The sequence below is a fragment of the Nematostella vectensis genome, chromosome 10 (genome assembly GCF_932526225.1).
Source record: "Nematostella vectensis chromosome 10, jaNemVect1.1, whole genome shotgun sequence".
Taxonomy (NCBI): domain Eukaryota; kingdom Metazoa; phylum Cnidaria; class Anthozoa; order Actiniaria; family Edwardsiidae; genus Nematostella; species Nematostella vectensis.
This window is the reverse complement of record NC_064043.1, coordinates 4,999,558-5,024,336: the sequence shown is the minus strand read 5'-3', so window position 1 is coordinate 5,024,336 and position 24,779 is coordinate 4,999,558. Positions and strand designations below refer to the sequence as shown.

The 24,779-nt window shown below is 40.1% G+C and overlaps 3 protein-coding genes and 1 long non-coding RNA gene across 4 annotated transcripts in view; 3 read left to right on the top strand and 1 right to left on the bottom strand.

The window, feature by feature from the left end:
• LOC5506070 (breast cancer type 2 susceptibility protein homolog) overlaps positions 1-7,657 on the top strand; it is a 30,182-nt gene extending 22,525 nt beyond the window's left edge. Inside the window, exons 27-28 of the mRNA XM_048733852.1 lie at positions 5,869-6,051; positions 6,251-7,657. Of these exons, the coding sequence (XP_048589809.1) occupies positions 5,869-6,051; positions 6,251-6,544 (477 nt within the window). The 3' untranslated portion in view covers positions 6,545-7,657. The remainder of the gene's footprint in view (positions 1-5,868; positions 6,052-6,250) is intronic.
• A 956-nt stretch (positions 7,658-8,613) lies between these two features.
• Positions 8,614-11,632, top strand: LOC5506041 (cyclin-dependent kinase 4 inhibitor D). The gene is made up of 4 exons (XM_001626738.3): positions 8,614-8,748; positions 9,085-9,134; positions 9,955-10,246; positions 10,747-11,632. The coding sequence occupies exons 1-4, from the start codon at positions 8,694-8,696 to the stop codon at positions 10,764-10,766; spliced, it is 417 nt and encodes a 138-aa protein (XP_001626788.3). The 5' UTR covers positions 8,614-8,693; the 3' UTR covers positions 10,767-11,632.
• A 4,871-nt stretch (positions 11,633-16,503) lies between these two features.
• LOC5506074 (GDP-Man:Man(3)GlcNAc(2)-PP-Dol alpha-1,2-mannosyltransferase) lies at positions 16,504-18,658 on the bottom strand. Its single transcript, XM_001626758.3, has one exon. It carries the CDS (start codon positions 18,597-18,599, stop codon positions 17,109-17,111), a length of 1,491 nt encoding a protein of 496 aa, XP_001626808.3. The 5' UTR covers positions 18,600-18,658; the 3' UTR covers positions 16,504-17,108.
• Positions 18,659-22,623: 3,965 nt separating this feature from the next.
• LOC125556816 lies at positions 22,624-24,726 on the top strand. Its single transcript, XR_007314056.1, has 2 exons — positions 22,624-23,284; positions 24,510-24,726. It is a non-coding gene; the product is annotated as an uncharacterized LOC125556816 (long non-coding RNA).
• The last annotated feature ends 53 nt before the right edge of the window (positions 24,727-24,779 follow it).

Here is a 24,779-nt window from a genome sequence, read left to right as displayed (position 1 = left end):
TGACAGTGCTTACACACTAACTCGCACACATGATTGTGACAGTGCTTACACACTAACTCGCACACATGATTGTGACAGTATGTTTACACACTAACTCGCACACATGATTGTGACAGTGCTTACACACTATCTAACACACATGATTGTGACAGTATGTTTACACACTAACTCGCACACATGATTGTGACAGTGCTTACACACTAACTCACACACATGATTGTGACAGTGCTTACACACTAACTCACACACATGATTGTGACAGTTCTTACACACTATCTAACACACATGATTGTGACAGTGCTTACACACTAACTCGCGCACATGATTGTGACAGTGCTTATACACTAACTCGCACTTATGATTGTGACAGTGCTTACACACTAACTCACACACATGATTGTGACAGTGCTTACACACTATCTAACACACATGATTGTGACAGTATGTTTACACACTAACTCGCGCACATGATTGTGACAGTGCTTACACACTAACACACATGATTGTGACAGTGCTTACACACTAACTCGCACACATGATTGTGACAGTGCTTACACACTAACTCGCGCACATGATTGTGACAGTGCTTACACACTAACTCGCACACATGATTGTGACAGTGCTTACACACTAACTCGCACACATGATTGTGACAGTGCTTACACACTAACTCGCGCACATGATTGTGACAGTGCTTACACACTATCTAACACACATGATTGTGACAGTATGTTTACACACTAACTCACACACATGATTGTGACAGTGCTTACACACTAACTCACACACATGATTGTGACAGTTCTTACACACTATCTAACACACATGATTGTGACAGTGCTTACACACTAACTCGCACACATGATTGTGACAGTGCTTACACACTAACTCGCACACATGATTGTGACAGTGCTTACCCACTAACTCGCACACATGATTGTGACAGTTCTTACACACTTACTCGCACACATGATTGTGGCAGTGCTTACACACTAACTCACACTTATGATTGTGACAGTGCTTACACACTAACTCGCACACATGATTGTGACAGTGCTTACACACTAACTCCCACACATGATTGTGACAGTGCTTACACACTATCTAACACACATGATTGTGACAGTATGTTTACACACTAACTCGCACACATGATTGTGACAGTATGTTTACACACTAACTCGCACACATGATTGTGACAGTGCTTACACACTAACTCGCACACATGATTGTGACAGTTCTTACACACTAACTCGCGCACATGATTGTGACAGTGCTTACACACTAACTCACACACATGATTGTGACAGTGCTTACACACTAACTCGCACACATGATTGTGACAGTGCTTACACACTAACTCGCACACATGATTGTGACAGTGCTTACACACTATCTCACACACATGATTGTGACAGTGCTTACACACTAACTCGCGCACATGATTGTGACAGTGCTTACACACTATCTCACACACATGATTGTGACAGTGCTTACACACTAACTCGCGCACATGATTGTGACAGTTCTTACACACTAACTCGCACACATGATTGTGACAGTGCTTACATACTATCTAACACACATGATTGTGACAGTGCTTATACACTAACTCGCACACATGATTGTGACAGTGCTTACACACTAACTCGCACACATGATTGTGACAGTGCTTACACACTAACTCACACACATGATTGTGACAGTGCTTACACACTATCTCACACACATGATTGTGACAGTGCTTACACACTAACTCGCGCACATGATTGTGACAGTTCTTACACACTAACTCGCACACATGATTGTGACAGTGCTTACATACTATCTAACACACATGATTGTGACAGTGCTTACACACTAACTCGCACACATGATTGTGACAGTGTTTACACACTATCTCACACACATGATTGTGACAGTGCTTATACACTAACTCGCACACATGATTGTGACAGTGCTTACACACTAACTCGCACACATGATTGTGACAGTGCTTACACACTAACTCACACACATGATTGTGACAGTGCTTATACACTAACTCGCACACATGATTGTGACAGTGCTTACACACTAACTCGCACACATGATTGTGACAGTGCTTACACACTAACTCACACACATGATTGTGACAGTGCTTACACACTAACTCGCACACATGATTGTGACAGTGCTTACACACTAACTCACACACATGATTGTGACAGTGCTTACACACTAACTCACACACATGATTGTGACAGTGCTTACATACTAACTCGCACACATGATTGTGACAGTGCTTACACACTAACTCGCACACATGATTGTGACAGTGCTTATACACTATCTCGCACACATGATTGTGACAGTGCTTACACACTAACTCACACACATGATTGTGACGTGCTTACACACTAACTCGCACACATGATTGTGACAGTGCTTACACACTAACTCGCACACATGATTGTGACAGTGCTTACACACTAACTCGCGCACATGATTGTGACAGTGCTTACACACTAACTCGCGCACATGATTGTGACAGTTCTTACACACTAACTCGCACACATGATTGTGACAGTGCTTACATACTATCTAACACACATGATTGTGACAGTGCTTACACACTAACTCGCACACATGATTGTGACAGTGCTTACACACTAACTCACACACATGATTGTGACAGTGCTTATACACTAACTCGCACACATGATTGTGACAGTGCTTATACACTAACTCGCACACATGATTGTGACAGTGCTTACACACTAACTCGCACACATGATTGTGACAGTTCTTACACAATAACTCGCGCACATGATTGTGACAGTGCTTACACACTAACTCACACACATGATTGTGACAGTGCTTATACACTAACTCGCACACATGATTGTGACAGTGCTTACACACTAACTCCCACACATGATTGTGACAGTGCTTACACACTAACTCGCACACATGATTGTGACAGTGCTTACACACTAACTCGCACACATGATTGTGACAGTGCTTACACACTAACTCGCACACATGATTGTGACAGTGCTTACACACTAACTCGCGCACATGATTGTGACAGTTCTTACACACTAACTCGCACACATGATTGTGACAGTGCTTACACACTAACTAACACACATGATTGTGACAGTTCTTACACACTAACTCGCGCACATGATTGTGACAGTTCTTACACACTAACTCGCGCACATGATTGTGACAGTGCTTACACACTAACTCGCACACATGATTGTGACAGTGCTTACACACTAACTCGCACACATGATTGTGACAGTGCTTACACACTAACTCGCACACATGATTGTGACAGTGCTTACACACTAACTCGCACACATGATTGTGACAGTGCTTACACACTAACTCGCACACATGATTGTGACAGTGCTTACACACTAACTCGCACACATGATTGTGACAGTGCTTACACACTAACTCGCGCACATGATTGTGACAGTTCTTACACACTAACTCGCACACATGATTGTGACAGTGTTTACACACTAACTCGCACACATGATTGTGACAGTGCTTACACACTAACTCGCACACATGATTGTGACAGTGCTTACACACTAACTAACACACATGATTGTGACAGTGCTTACACACTAACTCGCACACATGATTGTGACAGTATGTTTACACACTAACTCGCACACATGATTGTGACAGTGCTTACACACTAACTCGCACACATGATTGTGACAGTGCTTACACACTAACTCACACACATGATTGTGACAGTGCTTACACACTATCTCACACACATGATTGTGACAGTGCTTACACACTATCTCGCACACATGATTGTGACAGTGCTTACACACTATCTCGCATACATGATTGTGACAGTGCTTATACACTAACTCGCACACATGATTGTGACAGTTCTTACACACTATCTCGCACACATGATTGTGACAGTGCTTACACACTAACTCGCGCACATGATTGTGACAGTTCTTACACACTAACTCGCACACATGATTGTGACAGTTCTTACACACTAACTCGCACACATGATTGTGACAGTTCTTACACACTAACTCGCGCACATGATTGTGACAGTGCTTACACACTAACTCGCACACATGATTGTGACAGTTCTTACACACTAACTCGCACACGATTGTGACATTGCTTACACACTAACTCGCACACATGATTGTGACAGTGCTTACACACTAACTCGCACTTATGATTGTAAACTGTGTGGATCGGTCCGTAACTCGATGCTGATGACTAAAGACTATGAAGCGCATTTGATCATGTTTCGCACTGTTTGTTGTTTGTCCGCTTAACGAAAACTATTTTTGTAGGGTCGCTGGTGTTGTTGTGACCGCGCTTTAATTGACTGTAAAGTCTCACCAACCTACGTTTTCTTACACCCTTTCTCCCCACAAGGTATACAATATACCACGCTGGAGCTCAAAGGCTTTCTTGTCTTTCACTTTGACAAGTTTCTCCCTCAGGGTGTTCTGCGGTTTGTAGTAAGCCACTATGCCATGTTGTTTAGGGGAATTCTTAACGTTCTCCGAAAGCCCCCGTACATACGGGATGGTAACCCACGCCTTCGGCCTCCCATCGGTGGAATTGCCGTTACTTCCTCTTCGTTCTCGGTGTCTAGCTTTTGTTTCTCCAAAAAACCAATTGGGATATCCGCATATGCGCGGCGCCGTCTTGATATGTTTTGTTTTCATGGATTACCTTCTTGGGGTCGCTGAAAACCTGTTCGGCTCTGTGGCTGAGAGTCCGGAAAACACCAAGCTTGTGCAACATAGGATGGTGGGAATCAAACTGTAGATAATGGTCAGTGTGAGTTGCTTTCCTATAAACCTTAGTGTCCAGGCTGCCACCCGTGTTTACATGAAACAAGCAATCCAGAAATGATGTAATGATGTTGTCCTGACTCATTTTCTGAGTAAACTAGATGTGGGGGTTCACACTATTGATATGATCGAAGAAATGAGATAGATATCCCTTACGGAGAACTACAAATGTATCGTCTACATAACGGAGCCACAGTCGTGGGGGGGGGGGGATAGGGGGGGGGGGCTGCCGGTGTAACTCTGAAGCGCTTGCTGTTCAAAGGCCTCCATGCATAGATTCGCCACGATCGGGGAAACGGGGAAGCCCATAGCACAGCCATGCACTTGCTTGTAAATTTGGCCACCAAAGGAGAAGTAAGCGGTCTTCAGACAGAGATTAATAAACTCAACCATATTATCCACGCTAAGGTTTGTGCGTTCCTTTAGAGTTGCTACCGACTCGATCACGTACTACTGAAATAGCAACATCAGGTGGAATAGATGTAAATAATGCGGTGATTTCATAGGAAATAATAACCTCGTCCTGTTGGAGTTTGAAATCCTTCACCCTCTCTACGAAATCTTTCGTATTTTCTATATGATGAGGTGTTGTGACAACGAGCGGGCTTAGGACGGAAGACGCGTATTTAGCAAGATTGTATATAGTCGAGTCGATACTCCTCGACTGTTGTCACGTGACGCTCTGTCGTCACGTGACTAACTCACTGATGAAGACTAATGGTTTCGGTCGAAACGTCTAATTTCACGTAATATTAAAATTCCAGAAACCGATTTATATTTCCGTTATTTGTAAAGTATCTGGATGACTGACAACATTCATTTTCAGAACATTCTCATCATCATTATGTCATTATCATTAACATATCTCCTGCATATGACCTTTATCAACTCTATCATCGTCATCTTTATCAACATCGCCAAAATCACTCGTTGCCATCATCATTATAGCCATGTATATTCTGTTTACCTCTACCCTTCCTCCCGATCCTCTATCGCTAACACTCTTGTTTCTCGCTGAAACCAGACCTATTGTGTCGAAGACTTGGCGCAGCGCGGTTCACTTGTGTCGTGCAGTAACCTGGTGGTGAGGCTTCGTGAGCGCCATAAGTGTCCTGTACTCTCCTTCAACGAGCTCTCTGTCCTTTCACTCAAGCCTCGAAACAAGCACCTGAAGGTTGCTCTAGAGCAGCTCAAAATGGCTATTGATGTAAGTGGGTAAACCAAAACGATCTGGCATTTTTTTTTTGTGATTTGTGAAAACAAATATTCAATATATAGTTCCATGTTTATGGTTTTACTGGTCTAGCCGTAACACAATGTATATCTCGCCATCTGTTTTTTTTTTTTTTCGAATTATTTATTTCGTTTCATATGTTGATACTGACAAGTTTTCCTTTTACCTGAAGGACATGGAAATCTTCTTAGCTTGCTCAAAGCAGCCTTTAGAGGACGCCATGAACACTCCTAATAGGCCTAGCCAACAGGGTGTGACAGAAGAGGACCGCACAAGCCCATCTTCAATATGGAGCAGAAAGAGCCCTTCAGTTTGCTACTTAGGAACACCTGCTGGTCGAATGAGTGGCCAGTGTAAGAGGAAGCTTCTAGAAAGTGTATCTGAGCCCCCGCCACTCCCGACGCTAAATATATTAGCGTCCGCGGGTGTAAGGAGGGAATTTAAGAGGCCACGGAAAGTATCTTGAGGGGCACAAAGGAGTCGGGATGAGCAAATGCACTAAGGAAATGAGAGGAAGACCCGAAAGCATAGGAACCCACGAAATGTTTACCCAGGAAACTGAGGAACGAAGGAAGATCCTCAAAAACAAGAGGCCAGGGAAATCCTGGCGAAACTCGAGTATGCAGAAATGCCCTGTATGTCAAGACGTATAAAGTGGAAAACAGTAGAAAGTTGTTTGAGATGCAGGTGTTTTTTTACACTGTCGGTATAACCGTGATGGTACGTCCATGGTATAACTTCGTCACATCGGAACTTGGTCTTTAAAGTACTAGTCCGATAAGACCAGAATAATTTCATAAGAACTCCTCTTTATTTAGGTATGTTGCGCCCCGACATTAATGTATCGTAGGCTGTGAGACCCTATACAAATGAGATGCTCATACCTCAGGGTAAATGTGGTACTGTGGTAGTCACAACGTTAGTTTTTAGTGCTGGCGATTCATTTTTTCTTCTTCGGGAAATTATCCTTTTAGCTGTATTCATTTTGTGCCGATCTCGATTTCAACTGGTCTGTTATTAGTTAACATCCTCGTAGAAACTTCCTCTCCTAATTAACTAACAAAGTGATTTCTGCAGGGAGGTATTTATAGGTTTTAATAGCATATTGGATGCGTGCGCTCAGTAGCGTTCTAAATGTTAGATCAAGAAGATTGTAATACTTGCATGGATCCTTTTATGATCCAGTAAAATTGTTATTGATTCTTCATGCAATTACGGGATTGCGTTTACTGTTTGTTTTTTTTAAGGGATTTATTGGCGCTGTCATTGTAGTACAAAGTTCTTGTAGCACTTGTTTTTTCGAATATGCTTTTAGCATGTGGATTTTAATTCAAGGGTCATATTGGCTTTTTAGTGTACATAATCTGATAATGACAGCGCACAAAATATTTGTCTTGAAAAATGTAAAAAGAAAAGGAAATTGTTACTGTTTTGAACATGTTTTCAGAATATATTTAAATTTATGTAAATTGAAGGAATAATTGATGTTCTGGTATGAAATAAGAAATATATTACAGTGTTGACAATATATAGAAAATTATGAGATATTTCAAATAAAAAGTGGTGAATGTTCTCTCTATTTTGTTCTTTCGACTTTTTAGTCTGAAAATGCTCTTAACATTAAATTTTAGTGTAAAAAAAATACCAATAATATTTGCTATGAACACAATTTGATCCTACATTATAAAACGCATCAGACCACTTATGATCAGACAAACATAGCAATATTTTGCTGCTATCTGCGTCGGGGCATGAAAATTTGGTGACATCTCTGGCTGGATGTTTTTTTTTAAATGCGTGTTCTCAATACGTGCTCCTTTGGAACGTTTTAATTATTATGGTCAGACATACGTCACACGTGTAAAGACATTGAGATTTCATAACTTCTGCTTTGAGCAAATTTGTATGTATGAACTGAAATTACCTTAAAAAAGTGTAAACACAAAGCCCTCTACTATGTCTAATCTTCATCCTTTCTCTGCTTATCTGCTTTGACACGATGGCCTGTATAGCCAATGTTTTTGATATTCACCAATTTTCTTGGGAGAGAGAGGAACGCGGTGGACCCCTTTTAAACCAGGCTATATTGCCTGTTTATGAGACTTTTTGTAAACCAGGCAATGGAGTGATTTTTTTTAGTCTTTCAAACACGTCTTTTCAAATCGAAAGTGAAGTAATTGTCCTATAAATATCCGGTTGTTTAGAATTCAGTTCCCTTTGATATGGATTTTTATGAGTTTCGTTTAATTTCCCGCCTGCCGACCTGTCGATTTTATTGATAAAAATGCTATTTTATCAAATATTCCAAAATTGTAGACTAAAATCCCGACAATCAGCAGATTAACTGTCTAAAGGTTGTACTATCACTAGAAACCCTCATAATCCCATGGCATATAGTATTTAATTGTTATCAACTCTTCCCTATATGCCCCCTTTTCTTACATAATCTCTCCCCCACATTGATCATACATTGACCATACAGCTAAGTTGACTTTTAATTCTGATTGGTCAGTCGATTGGATTCATGCGCGCTTTGATTGGTCAAGGAGACTTGTAAATGATGGCGGCTGAAAGTGACTTCCGCTGGATACGAAGAGGATCGTAAACAAACGAACATGATTTGCAAGAACGGTGTTCCTATTCGCATTATGCCCAATATTCACGAGGGAGGTAAGCTTGATTTTCGTATTATAAGCTACAGTTCTGCTCTTATAAAGTAGTGATACTTACTGGTTAAAGTTTCCTCTTTTTTTTAGCATCGAAGTTTGAAAAAAATAATATAGATATGGCACGAAATCGAGTTATTTTGCAGGTTCTTTTATGATCGAGCGATTCTGTAGTTTCGATAGCATTAATTGTAGGTTAAAGTGAGGAAGCTATGCCATTTTTTTCTGATAAATGCCTATAGTATGTATTCGTAGCTCTACTTTGTCACTTGATGGCATGGAAAATGGTATAAAGAATTAACGCAATGCCCGCAGTAAAATTGTTTCGGTTTTATTTCAGCGTTCATTGGGGATACGAGGGAGATTTCCCAGGCGCTCGAAAGCGGACAGGTGAGAGAGATATCCTTCAATCAGCGACGGCAAAAAGTGGGATATAAACCCAATTGAGTAGGGAAAATTGAGCGTCATTTTCAAATGTAATTTAGACATCTCTGTTGATGACTTGATTATTTTTTTCATACTTAATTAATAATTTGGTTGGTGCAATGAAATGACCAACCTATTTTGAAAGAAAACGCTTTTGAAAGCTTCACTTATCATATTTCCTCTACGGAAATTCACAGGATTTCACTAAAGATCTGCTTCATTAATTCCATATACATTGAATTAGAGGTGTTCTTTGATGCATCAAAAAGCCTGCATCTAAAAGTACTGCATGTAAATTAATTTGGCGGTAAAAGTGGCAGACTTGCACAATTTTGCTAACTGGTTGTAGAAAATTATTTTCGCGGGATCCGGGGCAGCTCCAAAAGTTAGCAGCTAGTAGTTTATATAATGAGAATGTTTATGAAGTTTTGTTTTCTCATTTTGAAGCATGATGAAGTATACTAAATGAATGAATATAAAGATATAGACAAAGGAAATTTAGATCCAAGCGCTGGCAAGAAAATGCTGCCTTGCACATGCACGCTTTTCTAGCCACTGTTGTGTCTCCATTGTGTCGTGATTTTTATGACCTCTTAAAGGGCGGGATGCCAGTAAAAATCAGTGTGCACATGCAATGGAACATTCATGAGTGGCGTCCTCTTTCCTGTCATCTAAATCATCCTATTATATCAATGCACCCTATACCTGCTGGAGTTTCAACAACTATCTTGCCCCCACTGTAATGCTTCCCCACAATATTGCTGCTGGTTTTTTTCTTTTGCAGAGCCCTGTGGAATTTGATGACACAGGTTCTTCCCCAGTTCACAAAGCTGCTGCCAATGGTCACCTAGAGGCATTAAAACTCCTTCTAGAACATGGTGGAGACATCAATCAATGTGACATCACAGGCTCCTCCCCTCTGCATGTGTCTTCGCGTAATGGACATCTTACATGTGTCAAATATCTGATAGAAAATGGTGCTGATCACAAGCTCAAGTCCAAGAAGGGAAACACAGCACTGAATGTTGCAAAGTCTAGTGCTCAGCAAAAAGTGGCTGAGTATTTGGCAAACTGTGGTAAGTACATAGTTGTTTTTTCTACCTGTAGCCATGGTTTGGGGGCTAAGTAGTAGAGAATAAAATACCCTACTTAATTAAAGAACAGGGAATTTATCCCCACACACATAGAAAATCCTTGCAATGAGAATGCAGCAAAACCTCTCTAAAACGCTAAAGTACTTGAGCACACTTTAGGCCTTGAGTTTTCTAGTACTAAACAGGAATGGAAATAGAAGAGACATTAAATGTATAGTGGCCTGGATCAGTGATCAGATGTTCACACAATATATTTACTGTGGAAAGTAGGAGGGACATATTATAGAGTGATTGTGTTTTACTGCGCATCCCTTAATCCTTTTATCAGTGTTGCCAAAATGGATGTGCAGGTTTTTAAAGTAATTAAGATGTCTACAATAGCTAGATAATTTAGAGTAGACCACCTGCTTTCATTATTATGTTTTTTTTCCAAATATGGTATTTTCAGAGGACTGGTATTGATATTTATATTTTTTTCACAGACAGAGACAAGTTTGCCTGAGAAGTGGCTTAACATGTGCCAAGGAAATAATACTAGATGCTGTTTTAAGAGCTCACGAACACAAAATTTTAAGAGCTCACCAACACAAAATACTACAGGCAGCAAAAATTGAAAAAATACTCCAGCCCCCTCCACCTTATCGAAACTTTTACATCTGCCTCTAACCTTGGCATAAATTGAGGCCCTACCCCCAAACCCAAGAATTTTAGAAATATATAAGGAAATTACCAGTAAGGATGTTTCTATGCCCCCCCTCCCCCAGTATTCTTAATGTCCCTGTGCCATACCCTCTCCCCATATCATAGTCAAACATTCTTTTCAACATTCAATCTGGATATTTCCTTCTCATCCCTTATCTCAAAAGGTTTATCAGGCATGACATACACAATGTTGTGCTTGTGGATGATTACGAGTCTCATTAAAAAGGAGTGAGAGGGTTTGGCTTGTCTGACAATGGCGCTTTTACTTCTACTATACATAAGAGAAATAACCATCATAAAAAGGTGTTAAAAGTCTTTACATCTCGACTTGTGTGACAAAATGGAGCCATTTTTATTGAAGAGTGGTTTAACAAAATTTACAGCTACAGAACTGAAACATTTGCATTCATTTCCTTGTAACAGTCACAATCCAGACCAGACTGTTTATTAAATGTGATCAGGGCTGAAAATAAAGAAACCTTTGTCACAAATTTATACCATTGCTACTGTTGATGTTCTATTGAGAGATATTCAAGTTCCCTAATTTTCCTTATCTCCACTGTTGAATAATTGCATTGTTCCTAGAAAGGTATTAAATATATATGTTGCAGTCAATAATGAATGTCAGTCCAAAATGAAAATGGACTAGTAAAAAATGAAACCAAACCAGTCCATATTCGTTTTTAACTAGTTTAAGTAGTGGGGTTAGGGTCAGTTTAAGTAGTAGGGTTAGGGTTAGTTTAAGTAGTGGGGTTAGGGTTAGTTTAAGTAGTGGGGTTAGGGTTAGTTTAAGTAGTGGGGTTAGGGTTAGTTTAAGTAGTGGGGTTAGGGTCAGTTTAAGTAGTGGGGTTAGGGTTAGTTTAAGTAGTAGGGTTAGGGCTAGTTTAAGTAGTGGGGCTAGGGTTAGTTTAAGTAGTGGGGTTAGGGTTAGTTTAAGTAGTAGGGTTAGGGCTAGTTTAAGTAGTGGGGCTAGGGTTAGTTTAAGTAGTAGGGTTAGGGTTAGTTTAAGTAGTGGGGTTAGGGTTAGTTTAAGTAGTGGGGCTAGGGTTAGTTTAAGTAGTGGGGTTAGGGTTAGTTTAAGTAGTGGGGTTAGGGTTAGTTTAAGTAGTGGGGTTAGGGTTAGTTTAAGTAGTGGGGTTAGGGTTAGTTTAAGTAGTAGGGTTATGGTTAGTTTAAGTAGTGGGTTTAGGGTTAGTTTAAGTAGTGGGGTTAGGGTTAGTTTAAGTAGTGGGGTTAGGGTTAGTTTAAGTAGTGGGGTTAGGGTTAGTTTAAGTAGTGGGGCTAGGGTTAGTTTAAGTAGTAGGGCTAGTTTAAGTAGTGGGGTTAGGGTTAGTTTAAGTAGTAGGGTTAGGGTTAGTTTAAGTAGTGGGGTTAGGGTTAGTTTAAGTAGTGGGGCTAGGGTTAGTTTAAGTAGTAGGGTTAGGGTTAGTTTAAGTAGTGGGGTTAGGGTTAGTTTAAGTAGTGGGGCTAGGGTTAGTTTAAGTAGTGGGGTTAGGGCTAGTTTAAGTAGTGGGGTTAGGGTTAGTTTAAGTAGTGGGGTTAGGGTTAGTTTAAGTAGTGGGGTTAGGGTTAGTTTAAGTAGTGGGGTTAGGGTTAGTTTAAGTAGTGAGGTTAGGGTTAGTTTAAGTAGTGGGGTTAGGGTTAGTTTAAGTAGTGGGGCTAGGGTTAGTTTAAGTAGTGGGGTTAGGGCTAGTTTAAGTAGTGGGGTTAGGGTTAGTTTAAGTAGTGGGGTTAGGGTTAGTTTAAGTAGTAGGGTTAGGGTTAGTTTAAATAGTGGGGTTAGGGTTAGTTTAAGTAGTGGGGTTAGGGTTAGTTTAAGTAGTAGGGTTAGTTTAAGTAGTGGGGTTAGGGTTAGGGTTAGTTTAAGTAGTGGGGTTAGGGTTAGTTTAAGTAGTGGGGTTAGGGTTAGTTTAAGTAGTGGGGTTAGGGTTAGTTTAAGTAGTGGGGTTAGGGTTAGTTTAAGTAGTGGGGCTAGGGTTAGTTTAAGTAGTGGGGTTAGGGTTAGTTTAAGTAGTGGGGTTAGGGTTAGTTTAAGTAGTGGGGTTAGGGTTAGTTTAAGTAGTGGGGTTAGGGTTAGTTTAAGTAGTGGGGTTAGGGTTAGTTTAAGTAGTGGGGTTAGGGTCAGTTTAAGTAGTGGGGTTAGGGTTAGTTTAAGTAGTAGGGTTAGGGTTAGTTTAAGTAGTGGGGTTAGGGTTAGTTTAAGTAGTGGGGTTAGGGTTAGTTTAAGTAGTGGGGTTAGGGTTAGTTTAAGTAGTGGGGTTAGGGTTAGTTTAAGTAGTGGGGTTAGGGTTAGTTTAAGTAGTGGGGTTAGGGTTAGTTTAAGTAGTAGGGTTAGTTTAAGTAGTAGGGTTATGGTTAGTTTAAGTAGTGGGTTTAGGGTTAGTTTAAGTAGTGGGGTTAGGGTTAGTTTAAGTAGTGGGGTTAGGGTTAGTTTAAGTAGTGGGGTTAGGGTTAGTTTAAGTAGTGGGGCTAGGGTTAGTTTAAGTAGTAGGGCTAGTTTAAGTAGTGGGGCTAGGGTTAGTTTAAGTAGTAGGGTTAGGGTTAGTTTAAGTAGTGGGGTTAGGGTTAGTTTAAGTAGTGGGGCTAGGGTTAGTTTAAGTAGTAGGGTTAGGGTTAGTTTAAGTAGTGGGGTTAGGGTTAGTTTAAGTAGTGGGGCTAGGGTTAGTTTAAGTAGTGGGGTTAGGGCTAGTTTAAGTAGTGGGGTTAGGGTTAGTTTAAGTGGTGGGGTTAGGGTTAGTTTAAGTAGTGGGGTTAGGGTTAGTTTAAGTAGTGGGGTTAGGGTTAGTTTAAGTAGTGAGGTTAGGGTTAGTTTAAGTAGTGGGGTTAGGGTTAGTTTAAGTAGTGGGGCTAGGGTTAGTTTAAGTAGTGGGGTTAGGGCTAGTTTAAGTAGTGGGGTTAGGGTTAGTTTAAGTAGTGGGGTTAGGGTTAGTTTAAGTAGTAGGGTTAGGGTTAGTTTAAATAGTGGGGTTAGGGTTAGTTTAAGTAGTGGGGTTAGGGTTAGTTTAAGTAGTAGGGTTAGTTTAAGTAGTGGGGTTAGGGTTAGGGTTAGTTTAAGTAGTGGGGTTAGGGTTAGTTTAAGTAGTAGGGTTAGGGTTAGTTTAAGTAGTGGGGTTAGGGTTAGTTTAAGTAGTAGGGTTAGTTTAAGTAGTAGGGTTAGGGTTAGTTTAAGTAGTGGGGCTATGGTTAGTTTAAGTAGTAGGGTTAGGGTTAGTTTAAGTAGTGGGGCTAGGGTTAGTGTAAGTAATAGGGTTAGGGTTAGTTTAAGTAGTGGGGTTAGGGTTATTTTAAGTAAAAAAAATAGAACTAGCGAATAACAAAGGCGACGAAAACAAACACAATTTGAAGACAGCAGCTTTAATCGTTGTGAATACAGGAATCTAATAATAAGTGGTACTCTCGTTCTACTCATTCATACAGCCATTACAGTCATGTGGGTCATTGAAGGTGCGCCATCTTTGACGCTCTCGTAAGGGAGACCTCTGTGGAATAGTCAAAGACTATGTTGGGCTTGGCAATTTTGTTCAATCTATTCAGGGAAATTAATGAATCAATCACACCAAATTTAGTGACAATTCTTGCATTGTCATTTGCTTTCTCTATTGTCTTAACAAGAAGGGAGTTTGGATGTAGCGGACCTTTATTGACTACATTGATCTTTACAGAAACAGAATCATTTTCTTGAAAGTTTAGCTTTCTTGGTCGTGTTTCCTTCATTTTCCGATTATAACCTGCCTGGTTTCCAAACACTTGGTCATTTTCACGTTTTCGCTTTTGTGCTCTTGTCTCAATGATGATTCCACTTTCATCTTCTTCCACATTTTGATCATGGCTTTCTATGGTGCTGACTGTCATGGTAGCTGTTTTTGATGTCGCTGCCCTTTCAGGGACTGTCTCGCTCTTTCTTTTTCGTTTTTGGGCTCTTGTCTCAACAGTGGCCAGCTCTTCTTCTTCTGTATTACTCACGGATTCGACTTTATCATAATTGTTTCCTTCTTCTTGAACGGTGCTTAGGATACCGGTTATTTCCCTCGTTGGGGTCAATGCCTTCTCTTTATGGGGGAAGATGCCAAAAACAACTTCGTAGGGCGATTTGACAATTGCTCGATGAAGAGTGATATTTTTTTTGTAGGCCGCCTCATTCAGAATTTTGCACCAATCATTTGATGCTAATCCCTTCTCTTTAATGAGGCTCAACAAATTCTCCTTTACTAGTCGGTTTGCCCTCTCTACAAGTCCCTGAGCAGAAGGGTTTCTTGGAGTGCCTCGGGCTTGTGGTATGTTGAACTTTGCGCAGAAGTCATCAACGCTCCCTTTAAACTCTCCTCCCCTGTCTGTGTGCAATTTGCATGGAAACCCGAACTGCCAAAACAAGGGCTCGATGGTTTGGGCGACTTCAAGACTTTCCTTCTTTTTCTTTGGAAGTAGCCATGAGTACTTGGAAAAATGATCTTCAACATGAAGAGCCCATAAATGCCTCCGTCCACAATTGCAGGGTATCTTACGAAAATCAATTAAATCCATTTCCAGGTGGCTCAAAAATCCATCTGCCTGAATAGGTTTTGTAACCGGCTTCTTGCAATAGTTGGTGAGGCTGGCTTGTTCTTGATGCAATTTGCATATGGAGGTAAATAATGTAAGTTATGATTTGTTTAGGTAGGTTACTATAATTCTCACTGAGATACTTGGCAGTTTTATCCCTCCCTCGGTGGCAGATTGCTTTGTGACCTTGCGAGAGGACATCGTGGATGGTCGATTTATGTACAACGTACTTTCCCTTGGCATCAATGAATCTTCCTTCCTCGTCAACGTTCCACTTATTGCGAATGATTTTCAACTTATCATTGTCCGACAGTGCGATGTCTTTCTTCTTTTCTGGCGTCGTACATTTCAGCCATTGCTTGGCCTTCTCGTAAAATTCGTCACAGATGTATAATGTTGTGTTGCTTTTGCTAGACTTACTTTTTTCCTTTAATTCTTCTAATTTCAAGTAGAAATCGTCTGCATCGACACAGACGCTAGCAGCCATTGCTAACCAAACACGCTTTGGTGACTGCGCTTGCGTGGAGTTTTGTATTGTTGTTCATTTCCCAAGAGGCGCCACAGTTATAAAATTAGTTTCTAAACCGTGTCTTCCATCGCAATGTCTGGATGGCAGAGTGGTTAAGGTAACGGACTGGTAAGCTAGAGATCGAGAGTTTGATCCTAGTGGTGGCACATACTGGAAAAAAAAAGTAAAGATAGAATTTATCACAGTAGGCAGGCAGGTAGGTAAGGAATAGAGGAAAAGGAAAAAGCAGGAAAGGAATGAGAGTGAAAAGGAAAGGAATGGGGGAAAGGAGGAAAGGTACGAGAAATTTCATTTTGGACTAGTCCATTTTTATTTTAAACTAACATTCATTTTCGACTAAAGAGATTTAAATAAAGCATCTTATTGAGATTCTTATTAGGAGCTGATATATCTATTTTTGTGAGTTCTTGTGGCTGGGGGGAGGGTCTGTGAAATGAAGGATGGGAGAAGTGGGGTCTTTTTTGTAATATGGGCTTATTTTTTTTTTATTCAGAGAGCCCCTGAGCAATCCATGTAATTTAAATTACATTCACAGATACCACTTTTTTTAACAGACAGTATGCTGTTCAGCAAGAACTAAAACAAAATTACTACAATTATTCATTTCATTACCTCAAAAGCATTGATTTTTTCTACCATCCCTTAGCCAATATTTCTTGGTACACATAGATTAACCCTTCATGTATAGCCATCACATACCAAACTATTCCTGTAAATTTTGAATGCCAAACGCAAGAATGCCTTGCAAGATAACGTCTGCACTACAATTTTATTGTTCCGAGTTAAATTAAGGAAAAATTGAATTTTATTTAGAAAGTTCTTCATTTGGAGATTTTGAAACAACTATAAGCTTTTTTTGCATACATTTCATTATAAGCAAGAAATTAGAGGTAATAAACATGTTACCTTAGCACTGGATGGCTCTAAAGTTTGTTAGCTAATTATATTTATGAGAAAGGAAGTCTATCATAATAAATTTTGGTATTGGTAGCTAAACAAGCTGTTGACATGTTTTATCACTCTTGTCCTAGCTGTTGTTTTTTATTCAAACTATGCATTGCAGTACTTGGTCAACTAAACTCCCATGAATAGAGTCTCTGTACACCTTAGGAAGCCTAACTCAAAAGCACTCTCGGAAAATCGAGCTACACTGCTTCTTGCATTGTGACAAATGACACTTCTCTCCTCAGGTTGTAGTGAGAAAATGGTTTCCATTGCACTAGCATAGCTTTTCTCATCACTTGCTAGGAACCCTGTTGGTTTGCCTTCCCACTCAATGACAATGTCCATCTTGGGTCCTCCAGACTCATGGGCAAGCATGACAATCCCTCCGGCCATACACTCCACCACACCAATGCCAAAATGCTCATTCCACATAGTGTGCAGACCAATACTGGCACTTCCGATGAACTCCCTCAGCTCATCAAAAGACACATTAAGGGCAAAGTCAACATGCTTACGAATGCTTAGACTCTTGGCTAGCTCACGGAGATTATCTACTCTGTCAGCGTCATCTTGATTTCGACAGCTACCAATCAATACAAGTTTGTACTGGGATCTTGAGCTTTTGGGCTGACCTTTGAGGAACTCTGCAAATGCTTTAAGCTGAAGGGGATGATCTTTCTCTGGCCTGAACTGACCAATGGAAATGATAGTCTTGATAACACCATCTTGTGGCAAGCAGATCGGAATTTCCTGGAAAGATTTGGTGTCACATGGGGGGTATACTATGGACATGTTCTTATAGTTTTTCCAGAGGTACATTATATGACCATATGTCCAGGAAGAATTGACCATTATAACATCTGCACACCGCCCAGCCATGCCGTAAATAAATGCAAACATATAATAGTATAGAAGCTTAATGAGGCTTAGTAGACGACTATTGCTAATAAGGGAAGAGTTATTGTACGAAGACTCTTTGCTGCCTACACGTGCTAGCATGTCAGTGGATATGGTTGGGTAATGGACATAGCAACCGACTTGGCAACCACCTATGTACTTGAACAAAGGCATAGTGAAGGCATATCCCATTGTGTCAATATAGATATCAGGGACATAACTTGTGAGTGCTTCCCACCCAAGAAGGACAGAGCCAAGACTTTGGCCGAGAAGAGTGAACACCGGATAACGAGCTGCTTCGACCCACGAGCGGTTCTTCAGGAAAACAAATTCCACAGGTCCAGGAAGACTAATGTTGAATCTTGTTTTTGCTTTCTCGAGTATTTCCGGACCACTAACGTTAGAATCACCAGTGTAGACTACGCATTTCACGAAATTGTACCTCTGTTGAATCGCTCTGATGCCGATCCATAATACTCTTTCTCCTCCACCGCCAGCGTTGCAATAAGGATGGAAGAATCCAATTACAACGGGCTTCAAATTTGATTGCATTCTCTCCATCGACCTCAGATGTGTAAGTGAATTCTTAGTAACTTTTCGTACGTAGAAACGCATCGTTAAAATTAGCAAATACAGCGAAATTACGGAGAAGAATATAGAAGAAAACATATAGAATACTACAGTTGCGGTCATGGCAAAGGTTTCGGCCCATAAAAGCCCCATGTTGCAAAAGATAGACGGACTTTAGTATAAAAGAGTGTTAGCTGCTTAGTGTTACGTTGCGCAAACCGCTGACCCAAAACCAGACTCCGTTTCCGCTTCTATTTTTCCACAGGTTTCCCAAGTTTGTCTTATTGCATTATCTGGTCATTTCAACCAAGAGAGCATGATGTAAGAGGACATTAGGGTATGTTCCAATGATGACGTCCATGAAAGCTATTTTTGGAACAACCAGTTATTTTTAGATAGGCCTCTGATTGGTCAGCGGTGCCCTTACCAAATATGGCGCGACGAACCAGATATAGATGCTATGATTGACAAGCTCGCGCAACCTAAAAATAGCTTTCAAGCACTACATCATCATGGGCCACGGGGATTCGTTCTCTTATATCATGGTGTCTTGTTTCAAACGATAAACAATCGAGGCTCTTATTTGGGGGAAGCGCTCATTTCAGAATCCGTTTCATCCCTAGATACCTGGGGGCCAGAGGCCTGAACCCTCTTTCGGTTAGCACATTCCTGGACCTAAAACCTCAATCCTTGCACGCAAAAAACTCGAGCCTCTGGTTCCCAGGGTCATCTCAAGATAAAAAGTGATTTTAACGTGCAAATGGTAAAAATCCTCCCAAACTTTCAACTATATAAAATGTTAGCATTGTCAGCTATCTTACTTTTTTATATAACGCACAGTCCCCGTCGTCATCTAGGTCTATAAAGTGCAATAATGGAAGGCTCATTGCTTAACTGGGGGGAAGGGCTGGTATGTTTGGGAGGAGGGTAGGGGCGTCGATTTGGCATTTGGAAGAGGGCCTCAAATTTTGATACAGGCTTTAGGGGAGGGCCTTATTTTTTGAACAGGTGTTCTGATCAATTTCCGAGCCTCCTAAAAGTCTGAAATTTTCTGGGGAGAACACCTTCAAAGTCGGATGAATGTGATGCGCCTTCTGCTCACCCTTTCATGACTTTCGTTTGGTTGGCGTTGAAAATGATTGTCCCCTAAAATGTGGCTAATATATTTTTTGCAGTTTTGGCTTTATTAACTTCCATCACTGAATTTACGAATTTCGATTTATGTCAAATACCCCCCCCTCCCCTACTTACTTTTCAGATTGGTGGTATGAGATATGTAAATAAGATTTAAGTTGCGACGAAGGAGCTAATGATGCTGTTTACTATTTAGGTTTTAACAATAATTGGCATTTCATGTATTTGAAAATGGGCTCGAAACCAACACTTCTCCTGGCTTGGTGGTGTTTAAGGCCTGCTCCGCCGCCCCTTTATGGAGAAGGGGGGGGGGGGGGGGGGGGGGAGGGTGTTTGTCTCCCCGCCCACTACCCACAATTTAAATTTGAAACGGCGACATTCAGGCTATATTGGTTTATTAAAATATAAAGAATATATTTTTTCTTGGCAAAGTTTCCTATCTCCTTTCTTTGTTTGTACAGCACGGCACCATAAAAGTGCTCATTATTGCAATTGTGGGTTTTACTCCATTTATGGGCAACTTTTGATTGTGGGTGTATTACATTTGTTGGTGTTTGTTACATTTCGGGGCTTTACACTTATACGGTTATAGAATTTGCTGGTGCTCCTGAAAGTGCCGTACGTAGAGCTCAAGACTAGAGTATAGTTCCAATAAAGTAACCGCCTCTTTTAAGTTTTTTTGTTGTTGTTGTTCTAGGGGAGGGCCTTAATTTTTGGTCGCCTTTCTGTGTGACCATTTTTGTGCTTTAGATTGGGAGAGGGTCGAAATTTTTGAAGCATAAAAAAAGTACAACTAAGCAGCTCCCCTCCCCCTCCCCCTCCCCCGATAAATAATGACCTTTTCCTAAGTTCAGCGAGGCGCTTATTCCGAGGAGGCGTTTTTTGTCGAGGGGGGGGGGGGGGCGCTTATCTATATTTACCTTTTAGACGAGAAGCTTATTTGGAGAAGGCCAGAAGCACTCGTTCGAGCAATTACAGTTAATATTACTCTCATCATCAGGAGCTAATATGAGTACATCCCAGAGGGTCTCTTTCAGCCGCCATTTTATCATCCTAGCAACAAACAAAGTGCGAGAAAGTATTTATATCCATTGAAATTGGCTGCTAGGTCGAGGGGGGTGCAATAATTGGGTCATGCCATTTGACGGCATCACAAATACGAATATCAATATCTTGAGCTAAGTCTTATGAAACGACTTGGCCTAAGTTTGGTTGTCCCACGACTCTCGTAGCTCAAGATATTTATTTTCGCATCTGTGATGACGTCATTGATTACGGTATTGTGGAAAATCGCGAAATTTCCTCTTTGATTCATAGTGTTCAATAGAAAGGCCCTGGTCGAGTTATTTGTGACATAGATCGGGATGTCAATCAAAACACATGAGAAAATATGTGCCCGCACTATACTAGTCCTAGTCTCCACGTCTTTTACATGGTCACGCTTCATTGCAACACAAACTCTTTGTCAAAATTTTGTATTTATCTCGTGGTCTCAGAATTTTAGGGAAAGCTCGCTGTTTTAGATCTTCCCCTAAATAAATTAAACCCTCGATCCAATTCCCTGTTTCGTGGCCAACAAAAATTCAAATTTCGATCAATTTAATTCCTTTTCGATAGAATGTGAAAGCTGGTCTATGCTTGTGTTTGCTAGAATGTTATATGTAAAGGTCATACGGACGAAGCGAATTTACGAACTGTAATCACGGCCTGTCGATCCATGAGTTTCAGCATCGCGTCCAACAAACTGAAATAAGGAAACGAGGAGGCGGTTTTATTACTTCACACAAACCCAGTGTCTATGTATCAGATTACTGCAGAGCTTGTAAAATGCCGACTGAAAACTTTTATTGCCGATCCATAACAAGACCCGTAGGCCGATCCATTAGCTTGTTCCCTTAGCTAACTTAGCCTGGTAGTACAGTATATGAAAGTTTGTATATTGATGCGATAAAAGCCATCCCTGCACTTTAAATATGCTTTACAGGTGTTCAAAGTTCTATATAATTCCTTGCCACATATTTCTATTTGACGACAGTGGACATATCTTACATCTGTTTCCTTATGTCCTTCTCTGGCGGACATCAAATAAAATAACGTGTTCGATTTTTGTCTAGCTATCCATGTTAAAGACGTACCAATAACGAAAAAGGCTGTGTTATTTTTATACCTGTTTGTAATATTGTATGCGATATCTTAATAATCTTTTTTAAAGGCATCTAACTATCTAACGGTGCACTTTAGAGATCGGTCTAATCGTGGGTAAATATTTCAACAAGAAGCCATTAAAGTCCACCCGTCATCAGCTTGGCGCCGGCTTTCACATTTTGTTAAAGATTGTGACTAAAGTAAAAGGAAGCAAGGAAAATTAATATCCTAAAAGACAATCCCTACTTTTATTTAGTAAAAAAAGCATTATGTGATTTTAATAGACTTTCTTTATTTAAAGATTAAAATATATCTTAAAGGGCCGCTTTACAGGTCTTGCTTGCGGCTTCTGTGATTTTGTTTTTATACTCCCCCCTTTATATATAAAAAAATAACCATAAAACGAAAGTAATCTTAGTATTAGCGTACCGAAGACTGAATACGTTAATTTCCTTTTGGACTAAAGATACTTTAATTTAAAAGGAAATTAACGTTCCCTGTTTTTGGCACGTGAAAAATATAATACAAAGATTGTACTGAAACAGACTATGAAAAATGCGCACAGCTATCATTGTAATAATATTATCGATACAAAATATATAGTAAGAAGAAATCAAATAGAAGAAAAATCTATTATGAAAAATGAAAAAAGGCGTATGACAGTGAGCATATGATGCTGTGTTGAAAAATTTTAAAAATAGATATGATGAGGTTCTAGATGGAGTTTCGGAGAAGAAAGAAATTTCCAGGCGTACATGTCAACTCTAAGTCACTAGCCCGCGCGGTTTTGATTCGTCTTACGCGGTGCGGCGCTAAATTGAAGCATTGTACAGTCGTTGTTGTTTGCTCAGGTGCAGAGACAAGACCTTTTTATTATCTTAAGCATGTTATTACGGCGTAAGCTATTCGCCTTTCCCGCCTTGAATACTTAAACGAAAATCCATATAGCGCAGATAAGCGACTTGGCTAAAATTTCGGCTTTAATGGAACAGAGAAGAATTATACAGGGTTGTTCATAGATAGTGTTTCGTGAAAAAGGCTAATTTTGTGAAAGGTATGGCAATTTAGTTAATAGCTCATGCTTAGAAAAGTATTATGTGGGATTTCCCACAAGTTCTTGGTTCAACAATAAGGCAGACAATGCTCGCGATAGGCTATCATTAAGTTTATTCCGGAAGCCAGTTGTGGGAGGAAATACTCCACTTGCTTTGTCCTGAAGCACATAAATTGCCCTTTGCTCAGACTACGGAGATAACAGACATCGAAGCGCTCTATCGCTCCACTCTCTAAACCTATTCCAGCAGTCATGGTCGCCAAGAACGTTTTTCTTCTTGTTCTTCTAAGCTTAACCTTTTACTCAGAATGCGAAGCGCTTTTAACGAATCTATCGAAAGGCAAGTACGTATCGGCCCAAAAAGCCACGGAGAATCAGCCCAAATATGAATTGGAGAGACCAAGTAGTGCAAACAGAAGACCTCTTTTTAAAAGCTGGAAAGTACGACCCAAAGAGAACCACGGGGAACGGGATAGTCCGATCTACTTAATTGCTGAAGATTAAGGTGCGTATGACATTAAGTATCCGTTAATCAGATTTAGTTTAAAAAAGAGATGACATAAATAAGGCGTACGTTTAAATTTTTATTTGTAACTCTTTTCGTGTGATTGCTCAAGGGCAATCATCGACATCGGCTTTTATGTATATATACACTATCTCCAATATCTGAATGTGCCGCACGTTCCATATAGTCATAGCGGTTCTATGACAAGCTGTGGCGTACCGTTTTGTGATGTCTTTAGCTGGAGTTATTTTCCGCACCATTCATATAAAAACGTCACCAAGCATTAGTCACTACTTAGAGAAATGCTCATTTATCGCTACATCTTTGGCGTCGGAAAAGGGAGGAAAAAAGCCCACTTGTCTTGCGTCTTTTGGACTTCTTTGCACCCTTAAAAAGACAAAAAAATAATTAAAAAATATGACAGAGGAAGTAAAAGCTGCATATTGCATGTATATTAATAGTGATAGGGTCGTAATGAGCCTCTTTCTAAATACACTGGCGCGACTACCCATTCCATTACCTATTAGACATTCTGTCGTTGGAGTGGATTTCATTAAGTATGATAAAAAATGTGTATAAGACCCTTCTGAGAAAACATGGTAAGAGTTAGAGAAAGTTCATGTTTTCTCACTCCATTCTATGTTTTACTACATTTCTTTTCTTTAACCCGTAAAACAAAGTGAGATAGTCATAATGAATAATCATGGGTAGTAAAAGGAACAAATGAATTTGAAGTGAATCCACTTATGCGTGTTTCGGGCATTAATTAAATCCACCATAATGGCTCTATTTGTATCTGAATTAAAAAAGTTCGTGGCGCATCTAGATAGGGAAATGATAACAATTAGCTTGGCTATTTTAATGCTAATAGTAATTTTTGACAAACATGCCAGCCCAGTAATGACATAGCGCTGTTAGTTGAAATTAACCATGTGGGATAAAGTGGATTGATTGATTGACCGGTAAATAAGTAATCCGGATGATACCCTCTTCGCAGGGTGATCTAAAGCAATTAGTGTCTTTGATCATAAAGCATTTTATATAGATCACTCATTTTCTATTTTTCTATAAAACAAAATGACATCCATCAATGCATTGAGCAAAGATTACTACTTTGAATTTGTATTTTTAAGAAGGCATTGCTTTTTTAATCCAACTTAGTGTTATGGTAAGCTGGATAACTGGCAAAATAGAATAAAAAGACCTTTCCTTTTCTTTTTTGCAGTGTTGATAAATTGTCTTTGAGGATATCTGCGAGCGAGGGTTTAGGGAAAGAGTAAAAAAGAAGACAACACGCTGACCACGATTGACAGGGGGCGCATGGCAAGAGTGAGAGTGCTAGTGACGTCATCGTGGGAATGGACTCTAAAACAAACACAGAGAATCTAAATAAATGTTTATTTGTGTAAAACCTGAATAAAGATTATATAGTTTAGATAGAATCAAAGTTTCAAATGTTTTGGCTTTTGTTGGGTTGCCTTGGTAGCTATTTGTC